The sequence below is a fragment of the Charadrius vociferus genome, unplaced genomic scaffold, assembly GCF_000708025.1.
Source record: "Charadrius vociferus isolate BGI_N301 unplaced genomic scaffold, ASM70802v2 scaffold282, whole genome shotgun sequence".
NCBI lineage: Eukaryota > Metazoa > Chordata > Aves > Charadriiformes > Charadriidae > Charadrius > Charadrius vociferus.
Genome location: NW_009647731.1, coordinates 6,336,993 through 6,347,240, shown reverse-complemented (window position 1 = coordinate 6,347,240; position 10,248 = coordinate 6,336,993). Strand labels below are relative to the sequence as shown.

Here is a 10,248-nt window from a genome sequence, read left to right as displayed (position 1 = left end):
GATAATATCAGACTGGAGGAGTTAAGTAACAGGGGGTCACCTGCTGCTCTGGATGCCCTACGCACTGCCAAACAGCTCACTTTTAATTCTTTACCTGTTCCTGAGCAGGGTGAAATGTCACAGAAGTCCCATTCCACTTTGTGATTTTTTCTGATGTAGCACCAGGGTTTTTCATCCTCATCAGGATTCCTGAAGGGAACGGTTGAAAGCATCAGCCAGCGGGAATGGGGAAATCTCCACGAAAGCAGCAAGAAGCTGAGGATGCTTAGGGGAGCAGACTCATACTCCTATATGACAGCCAAACTTCCAAAGACACTCTCCCTGAGAGCAGGGAGTGGGGCTTCTGCCATTTTAGTATCCCCATACCTATCTTAACCCTAAGAAAAATGAGGAACTGATTCAGGGAAATGAGGGATGCTTCTGGAATCCTCTCATCAGCACAGTGACTAAGGAAATGCACTTCTAACATCCTGGTATCTTATAGACAGGCTGTGTCTAGAAAGATGTGAGATCTTAACACCATCAGTTTGCCAAAGTCATGAGCAGTTTGTCCTCAGTGCTCTCGTTGATACAGAATTCTACATTTGCTTCTTCAAAATATTACCTGCAGAAGTTATGTTCACCGATGCCGTAAGAGTCAGCATCCTCCATAAAGGCATTAATAGGGTGCTTCAAGAGAATGTGGGAATTCCAGTGCAGGCAGGTCTTGCCATTCACTGCTTGGTTCACTCTTCCTCTGTACTTAGAGGAGTCCTCTTCATAACAATCATCCAGTCCTGTAGGAAGACAATGCTGATATGAAAATGACTTTTGTGTTGTTCCTTGCCCAAAGTGGTTCCTCTTGCTTCCCTTCCTTGCCCTATGTTCACTTTATGGAGGATCTGAAGGACCTACTGGGTCATATAATGATATCCCTTATCCTACGTAAGCCAGAAATAAGAGTAATGTCCCAACGTCTCTCCAGTTTGAACCTTGATTGACTTCAACTGCTGAAATTTCTTTGCATGGTAAAGACCTAGCAGTCAAGAGGTGTCTTAATGCCAAAGTAGAAACTCTTCCATTAATGGCCTGGGCAAGAAATAGTATTGCCAGGAATAGACAGAAGTGGGCACAGAGCTGCTATCATGCTAGGGCAAGGGATACACCAAAAGGAAGGTTGGGTTGTGAACCTAACCTGTAGGCAAGGTGGAGGAAAAGTCACCTGCAATGTGGAGCACGTAGTGGTACATGGAGTTTGAAGCTCAATCAACTTTTAAATGAGAAACAAATCCTTCTCCTTGGAGACATGTAGGGTGTGGTGCCCATGGCGGTGCCACAAAGGCAGAAGGTTCTCCATGCAGGCTGGGGTAATCCCATGCCACCCATCCATGTGTCAGTGGCTGTCCCCCCAGCCTGGGGAGTCACAGGCAACTGGACGTGAATCTTCACTACATCAGCTTTCGAGTGGTTAAGTAAGGCCCAATGGAAAGTTCTTTCTCCACAGGACACATGCAACCTCTGGGAAATGTGTGCTTGCCCATTAGGGACCTTGCTGAAGCACACTCAGAAAACATCAATATGGGAACTGTTATGAGCCCCTTTGCTGATGGTGGCCGCAGAAGTCAGCCTTTTCCTCCTTCTCTCCCAGAGAAGGCTTGTGCCCCAAGGTGCAGCCAAGTACTTGGTGTGATCAATCAGTCTGACTGCAGGATGAAGCCAGCCCTTGGCTGCCTGGAGGCTTTGCCCCTACCCTCTCCCGCGGCGCTGTGACGTACCAATCTCACAGAATCTCCCTCTGAAAGGTTCAGGGCATTTGCAGGTGAATTTCGATCTGATTCTGTGCCGTATGCAGCTACCTCCATTTTTGCATGGGTTTGGTCTGCACGGTGAAGATGCTGTCAATGGGGAAAACACAGAACAGCCTTGTTACTCTGCTGAATGCCATACAGTCACCCGCATGCCCAGTGGAAACTGGGGAGAGCTCCCACTTAGCCTGTTGGCTTCAAGTTCTTATGAACTCTTGAAAAACACCAGGGGTCTCACCGGTGAGTGAACCACCACCCTGTAAATCAAGCATGATTCATCGCTGACCAGCCCCACAGGTGGGACCTGTGGCAGGCTTAGGCTGGATGGGCAGGACCACCCTCTGTGGTGGGCTGCATGCGATCTCCCACTGCTGACCATCTGTGGTGACGTGACCTCACTGTGCCGTTCCCACCGCAATTCACCCAGCGCCCGGCTAAGTGGGAGCCTTTTCTGATGGGGCTGTGCTCACCTCGTTGGCAGTCAGGTAGTTTGTAGGGGTGGTTGCAGCTGCACTGAAAATAAGGTGGGGATAATGTAATCAGGCAGTCTCCCTCACGGCACCTCTTCTCCAGACACATGTCCTTCACTGTGGAAAACAGAGACAAGAGGTGCTTCATCAGCGTGTGTGCACAAGACCTGTGCCCTCACAGGGATCATGGGAAGACACGCTTTCTCCCAACGCCCCGAGGAGGTGTTCATCTGGCTGGCGTGGATGTGGGATTTCCCTTCTTGTTCTCAGTATCTGTGGCAAAAAACCCACAGGACCAATAAGCAGCTCACCACTGCCCACCTGGCAGGGGGTAAAGGAGCACTTCCTGTGCACCTGAAGTCTATTTTACTGGATACTACTTCAGACAGACTTTGGTCTGAACACGAGCTAAGTGTAAGATCTATGAACGTGATTGTGGTGGGCTCTTAAAAGCCTCACCCCAACAAGCTGTGGGTTTATAAAGCCTCATGCTTGCTTCCATTGACGAGCTGTAATGGTAACATTGGTGGCCAAAATAAGGAGTGTAAATTAGCACCAGAGCGATTACCTTCCTCGCACGTAGTCCCAGCGTACGGCTCAGGGCAGAGACAGTTGAAGTTGCTTCCTCTGTTCTCACACCTCCCATTGTTCTTGCAGGGGTTGGAGGAACATGGGTCTGCTGGGGTAAGGATGGCGATCTTTTAGTTTTACTTTCCACTTCTCCACCGCCATCACCTGCTTTTTCTTCCTGCATTTTCTGACTGCGGAAGGCTGCCTTCCTGGCCACAGCGTCCCGGGTAACAGGTACCACATCTACACTTCAGCACAGCAGCCTTGGGAGCAGCTATGAATTACTGCAGCGCCTGTTTCAAGCTGCAACAGCTCAGGGCTTTGGGTCTGGAGCTCCTCAGCTCCCTTTGCCATGTCTGTGGTGGAGCTGTAACGTAGCAAGTCTTTTCCTTTGCGCAGGGCCAGATTTGCAGTCGCAGAAGCAGGCAACTTAAGAGCCAGAGCTGGCCCTGGGCACCTGCCTTCATGCGCTTAGTGTGGAGGGGTCTGGATTTGGCATTGCCCTGGCTGCAGTGTGGCACTAAATCTCCTCTGGAAAAGCTGCCCAGCACCATTATACTGTATAATACCCCCGGGTGGTTATTGCTGCAAGGGAGAGGGCACCTGCTGGGAGTCACTTGAGTGCTGCTCCTCGCACCACGCTCAACCTCTCCACTCCGCTCCAGGCTGCCAGGAGCAACTGGTGATGGGGCAGCCATGTACCAGCTCTGTTTTCTCTGTGCCAGGGGATAACTCGGGGCACGTTACAGGCGACCTCCCTGTCTCTCCTTTTCTGTTCCCTGAGCAAGCTCAAGGATCCTTTCCTGCTCTCCAGAAGTTTGGCAAAAACAGAAAAAGAAGAGAAAAGAAAAAAACCCTGCAACTGAAAAAAAAAGGAAAAAAAAAAACAACCAACCAAGGAAACCTGCTCTACATTTGGTTTCCAGCATAAATACAGAACATATATCCCATGAAAATAGCAATTACATCTTACAGTGTCTATAGACAAATAAGCCTGTGCTTTTTTGTAGTAGCAATCAGAAATGTTCTGCATGATCAGAATCCATCCTGTGAAACCCAGAGATAAAACACAGGCTCCTTACAAGAGAAATACAAAGGAGAACACTGCAAACAATCCTCCTAACTCATCCCTTTGATGCAGGCATTTCGAGAGCAGGCTGGCAGCCGAGGCTGCAATCGCAGGGTTGGGATTTTACCCCTTCCTCGCCTCCCTGCCCACCTCTTGGAGGTACCTTTTCTGGTATCGCTGTAGCCAAAAAATGCCTCAAACCAGTCAGGGTCATCTGTGGGCTGCTGCTGGAGGAAGGGGTCCTGCTCCGGTTGCGTGTACTCATCGTAGTACTCATAGTCGTCAGCCTCGTCTGTCAGGAGGGGTGAGAAGAGGGTGGAAAAACAGAGGAATTAAAGCTGCTAGAAGGACAAAAGGTATGAAAGAAGTTATTCCCTGGGATGGACACTCCTTTTCTCCTTGAGTTCATCTGGGACATCAGGGGGTCGAGAGCTCGCATCATATTGAAGGATCAAAGGTGCCATTTGGCTCTTCCTTGGTGTGGGCAGAGCTCTCCCAGTGCCCAGCACGGCCACCCCTGAGTGCCGCTGGCCCCAGCTCTGCCCTCTCTGCCTCTCCTGCGGGGTGCTGGGGCCATGGGTGCTCAGCTGGCTCCTGTGGGGGCAGCTGGGACACCCCAGAGGGGACACAGGTGGGGGCTCTGCAGGCATGGGCACGAGCCCCCTGCACGGCGCCACAGCCAGGTGAGGGATGCTGTTGCCAGCGCAGTGAGAAAAGGAGACGTGTTCCTACGAGAAGAAGGGGTTTTCTTTGTCCAGCTGCTCTCATCCCCAGCGTCACCCCTGCTGCAGCGCCGGGCAGGACCTTCACCGGCACGCGGGTGCCTGTGGGGACACAGAAACCCTCCTCGAGGGAAACCGGAGGGGAGAGAGGGCCCGAGGCACCTGCAGACCTATGTGGCTGCCCGTCCACAAAACCCCTTTGAGGAGCGAGGGCCCGGCGCAGCAGAGATGTGTCGAGAAGCCCACCCTTGCCTCCGCGCGGCCTGCAGCCTGCCGGCAGCCATCGTCCTCCCCGGGGGCCCGGCGCCAGCGGGACCTGCAGCTTTGCCAGCCCGCATTTGGGGGGAGTCGGTTGATTAAAGTGGGCTGGCAGCTCCTCGCACAGGTACGGCCACTGCCGGTGGAAGCCACTCTGGTGTTTCAAAGACAAGCTATGGTAATGAGCAAAGCTAAGCTACGTACAGAGACATTTTAAAAAGCTCTCCCCTAGGGCCGGACCGATGGCCCCATGGATAATGCTCTGCCTTGAACTGATTATCGACTGCATTATCTTAGTTTTCTCTCCTCATTCATTCGCTTGCAGCCTTTATCTTTATTCTTTCTTTGCTTCTGGGAAAAAAAAAAAAAAAGAAATTCCACTTTTGTACAATGGGTGTTTTATATTTCATATTAAAATAGAACCGTCTTTTTTTCTTCTTTTTTTTTCCTACATGCCAACTCTCGTTTCTCACCAAAAAAAAAAAAAAGAGGAAAGTTTCACCTCATTTATTGCTATGTCAAGTCAAGACTCCTTTTCCTCAGCTCATTATTTCCACAGGAGCTGAGTCTCGACAGTGTGCAAGTGTTGCAGAAGTGTGTGCCTTGCTGAGGAACAGAAGGATCTTGCTGGAAGATAAGGACATTGTCTACAGTGAACAAAATTAAATTTAATGTGATGTAGTTAAGAAAGGAAAACAAAAAGAGTGCTTTGCCTGAAATGCAGCCCGCAAGCTCACTGTGTCGGAGGGGAGATTTTGCAAACGGACTTGAGTTTGAGGGAATTGTCTGGAAGAGTCTGATTTTGTGCCCCCTGTTTATTTTCAAAATCTTAGTGGGGAACGTTGGCTTTTATTCCACAGATGCTTTAAAGAAGTATTCTGATGGATGGGGTAGCCCTTTGCATAGAAAAGATATACCTGTTGAAAGTTGTGAAGGATGAACAAGGGAGTTACGGCTGCCAAAACCAGACTGCAAACACACCCAGCATGCTTCACAGATGCTGGTGAGGACTCTCTTGAATCGACAGAGGACAAACAAGTGCTCCAAATGAGCACAAATAGCTGAGCCATTGTAGAAGGATCTACCATGATTTTTAAACCAACTGCTCTATGTAAGTATGGTCTTAAGAAATTACAATACTGTCACTTCATTTTGTTACATTGGCGTCATTTCTTAGCAATGCAGTAATCAGTTATTAACAACACTTATAAAATTACTTGTTGACCCATTATGGATTATTTTAAGTGTGGTTCTGCTGTAAACCCCAAGTTGGTCAAGATGGAATTCATGTTTTGCAGGATCTGCTTCTGGCAGCTCTGCAAGGAGGAGCACAAACCCCTGTTTGCACAGATGGGGCAGATGACCCCCAGGCAGTTTTGGGACAAGCTAATGCACATCTGAGGCCAGGTTGGCACCCGACAGCCCTCGAGGAGGGCACTTCTGGGTGGCCAGGACTGAGGTTGAGTGGGCAGCAGCAAGCAACCCCCTCATAGGCTGGCAATTACCATTAAGTGAATCTTTATGACCAAGTCATGGAGTCAAGGGCATATGTGGAAAGGGCTCAGAAAACCTCAGCAAACCCTTTTGGGTACCCTGGTCCCCTCTGTGAATATTGAGAGTCGGGGAGCTGAGCTGCCTGGCTAAGACACCAACCAAGGTGATGAGGGAGTGCAGCCGACCTGAGAAATCACCAGGGTCCCTCCTTTCTCCACCACCACCTCTATTTATGACACTGTGAAAGAGAAATAGCTTCTACAGGTCACTTGAGTGATGTTTCCCATCTCCCAGCTACTCCGTGTCCTCCCCCGCTGCACAAAGCAGTGAAAAACGAGGAACAGAAAACCCTGACGTGGGTACATGACATCAAACTAAAAGACGTCTTCTTGTTTATCATTTCTTCGACACCAAATAACTATTTGACTTCCACATCTCTTATTTAAGAAGTGCTCCCATTCAATTTTTTTAATTATTCATAACAAGCCATAGGTTTAGTAAAGCAAAAACAACACATTTTTTTATCTGAGCACATAATTAACGCACAAAGTCTGATACACTGGTTGATTTAAACATATTACTAAATCAGAGTGTTCATTCTTTGTAAGTGCTGGAAAACCTTAACATGCTTAAAAAAAGCAGTGATCTGACATTTGTCACTGAAATGTGACTATTACATGAAATTAAATTAGACATCCTGCATGCAAATTTTCAAAGAATAACTTTCCTCTGTGTAGTACAAAAAAATCCCCCCATAATTGATAGGCAGAGATTGACTTTTAAAGCTTCAAATCAGCTTTGAGGTCTGGGTGATCTTTTAAACTGCTCAAGCTTTCATCTGCAGTTTTTCACATTGCCAAGAGCTGTCAATCAAGCGATGGATTTCTGATCAATATCCCCTTGTTCATTAGCTTACACGGGCTCTCTGTTACGGAGAGAACAGATATCCCAACACCGGCAGTCACACTGTTTTCAAAACCTTCACCGGATCAAGTCATGACTAATGTTCCGAGTGGGAAAGTGATGCATTAGGATGCCATCGAGTGACCTGAATTGCGAGGTAACTTTGTTGGACTGCAGTTGTCAAGATGAGTGATGTACAAAGTTAAAGTCTATTGCCAACACACATCAAGAGCGCCAGAAAGTACCCAGCGTTTATTCAAGCTCTCTGAACCTCTGGGGATTGACTGAAATCTGGCCTAATTTAAGCAGGATGAGTTTTCCTGCCACCTTTCTAAATACTTTTTGTCTCCAGCTCTCAGAATAATGTAGTGTTATTTTTATGAGGCTGAAATCCTGACTGTATTTTAAATAATGAGATGTCCCCCAGTTAATTCTGCAGAGACGAGACCTCACGGTATTTCCTCCTTTCCACGCGGGCTGTGGCTGAGAGTATCTGTGGCTTCAGAAAGAAATTGCAAAAGAAGTGAGAGCAGCAAGCCTTTCAAATAGCTTTGTGGCTGTTACTTAAAAGCAGATTTGCAGTGCCTTTTCCTTAGAGGGATGGGCGCTGGGCGAAGGCGCCGGGGATGGCTGAGAGAGTGGGGACTACCAGGAGGATGAGGAGCGGGAGTTTGCAGGGACAGCAGTGGGATGGGGTAAGGACCATAAAGCATAGGGAGGGGGAATGAATTAAGAAAGCGTGAAAAGCAAATCAGCCACTTTGCACAAGTCTTGCCCGTAAATCCTGAAGGTGGGTGCATGGCTCTGTGGTCAAATAATTGCAGAAGCTAAATACTGAGCTCAGATGCACGAATGATTTGGAAATTTGTTTTCCACACACATTGGGTTACATGAACAACATTGATTTAGGGAAAGTTTTTTGAGCTACAAGGCTGCTGGTCTTGCAGGTTTGACCTGGAAGCCAAAACGCCACTGGAATGAACAGGAATGTGGCTGAATAATGAATGCATAGAATGCATAGTAAAAGCCACACTCTTTTTCTTTCTTTTTCTCTTTCTTTTTCTCTTTCTTTTTCTCTTTCTTTTTCTCTTTCTTTTTCTCTTTCTTTTTCTCTTTCTTTTTCTCTTTCTTTTTCTCTTTCTTTTTCTCTTTCTTTTTCTCTTTCTTTTTCTTTTTCTTTCTTTTTCTTTCCCTTTTTCTTTTTCTTTTTTTTTTTCAGAAAAGAAGCAAAATTAATGTAATACTTTATTAGCTATAAATTATAACCTCAGATCTAAGAGCCACTGAAATCAAGAAAAGGAGGAGCAGGGCTTACCTGCAAAAATACTAAACTTAGCAATAAAACCATAATCTTCTACATGGACAGAGTAGGCTGCAAAGGGATGTAAAAATCCTCACACAATATCTACAGATCCTCACACAACATTCATCCCAGCTTTTCTCTTATCAACATCTTAATGCTACGTAACTTTCAATGATTTTTGCTTGCATCAGCTTGTAAACACTTTTTGTACTTTCTTGCACTTTGGACAAAACCTTGTGGAAATAAGCTCCACGGTTAGTTGTACGCTGCAAGGGAAAGTTAGCTTTCATTTATCTGACTTTCAGTTTGCACGCACAGATAGACTCTTTGCGTACCCTTCTGTGAGGTTTGCAGCTCAGCACCATGACTTCTCCTCCAGCCCGTGACCCACTATGTCACCCATGGGTCCCCAAAGCTGTGCTGAGCACATGAGGCCACAGAGTGGCAGAAAAGTCCTGGCTTGCAACGGAGCTGTGAGTTGCAGGAGCGGTCTAAGAGCACCCCATAATCAGCTGCAGATTGGTGCTGCTGCTGTAGCTCTGGTTTGGGCTCCAGCGGGCCAGACACACTCCCCACTGGGACCCCGATGCAGCGCTGTCTCCTGCACCGACACAGAGCACATGTGGAGGTCTGAAAGTGCTCACCGTATTACTTGTCCAAAGCCAAACAGACTTTCTACTTGATGACCAGACTCATTTCAAGCTCAGCAAAGCCGTGCATGAAGTTAATAAAATTCAGCGCTGGGCAGCAGTGAAGGCTTTTGGTGGACCAGGGCACCAGCCTCTCAGTTTTGTACGCAGAAGTTGAAACGAAGAAATCAAAACCACTTACCATTCAGCAGGTCGGCCAGGAAGAAGAAATGGGAAGCCTGCATGAGATAAAAAAGGGCAAAAAGTCAGTTTCTGGAAAAACAAAAGCCATCATGGAGCTCGGTTTACGGCACAAAGTTTCTGTCTGCCCCCAGTGTTGGACATCCGGATAAGCTCATTACCCACTTCGGAGCTAAGCAGGCTGGATTGTAAGAGCTCTTTCAAAAGATTAACAAAATGTCTAAAAGCATCCACTGGTCCCAACAACCCGTGTGGGAGCTCTGGTGTTTCTGAGCATCCAGCCTAAACTGCAGTGCTGGTGTGCTTTGGGAAAAACCTGTCCTGAATGAGTTAAATTGCCTCTTTGCTTATTATGTGACCACAGACTGTCTGTTTGTCTAACTTCTCCGAAATACAGAGAGAGGCCACGCTCCAGCCGGCTGCCAGCGCTGGAGGCTGGGATGTGCTCCGGCAGGGCAAAGCGGAGGTCGGGCAGCTCGGCACAGCCTGGGAGCCCACGCATGATACAGACGGTGGGATCTAGACCGCCGAGCTGGAAGGCTGTCAACAACCTTTGGCTGGAGGAGAACATTTCTGGCTCTTCCCGTGAGGAAATGCCATGTATCCGACCTCCGACGTGGGGCTCCAGCCTTTCCTGTTTGGCTCATGATCAAGGGCAAGCGACAAAAGGGAACAGAAGAAGGAAAACAGCTCTCAGCCTTTGAAGAGTGTGAGTGAGGCTGGTCTGAAAGGAGACGCACTGACTCCACACCGGGATGCATTCCCTGCGTGAAGATTTCAGCTCGCTTTCCCTCAAGCTCTAAATCCCAGCTGCGGACAGGATTACCTGCCTGTAACGAGAATGC

The 10,248-nt window shown here is 47.9% G+C and overlaps 1 protein-coding gene across 1 annotated transcript in view; it reads right to left on the bottom strand.

The window, feature by feature from the left end:
- The window catches only part of HABP2 (hyaluronan binding protein 2), a 14,145-nt gene extending 4,698 nt beyond the window's left edge, over window positions 1–9,447 (bottom strand). Inside the window, exons 1-7 of the mRNA XM_009881632.1 lie at window positions 9,405–9,447; window positions 4,057–4,185; window positions 2,823–2,933; window positions 2,255–2,371; window positions 1,755–1,874; window positions 605–776; window positions 95–189 (exon numbers count right to left, since the gene is read on the bottom strand). Coding sequence (XP_009879934.1) covers window positions 95–189; window positions 605–776; window positions 1,755–1,874; window positions 2,255–2,371; window positions 2,823–2,933; window positions 4,057–4,185; window positions 9,405–9,447 — 787 coding nt within the window. The remainder of the gene's footprint in view (window positions 1–94; window positions 190–604; window positions 777–1,754; window positions 1,875–2,254; window positions 2,372–2,822; window positions 2,934–4,056; window positions 4,186–9,404) is intronic.
- Between the last annotated feature and the right edge of the window lie 801 nt (window positions 9,448–10,248).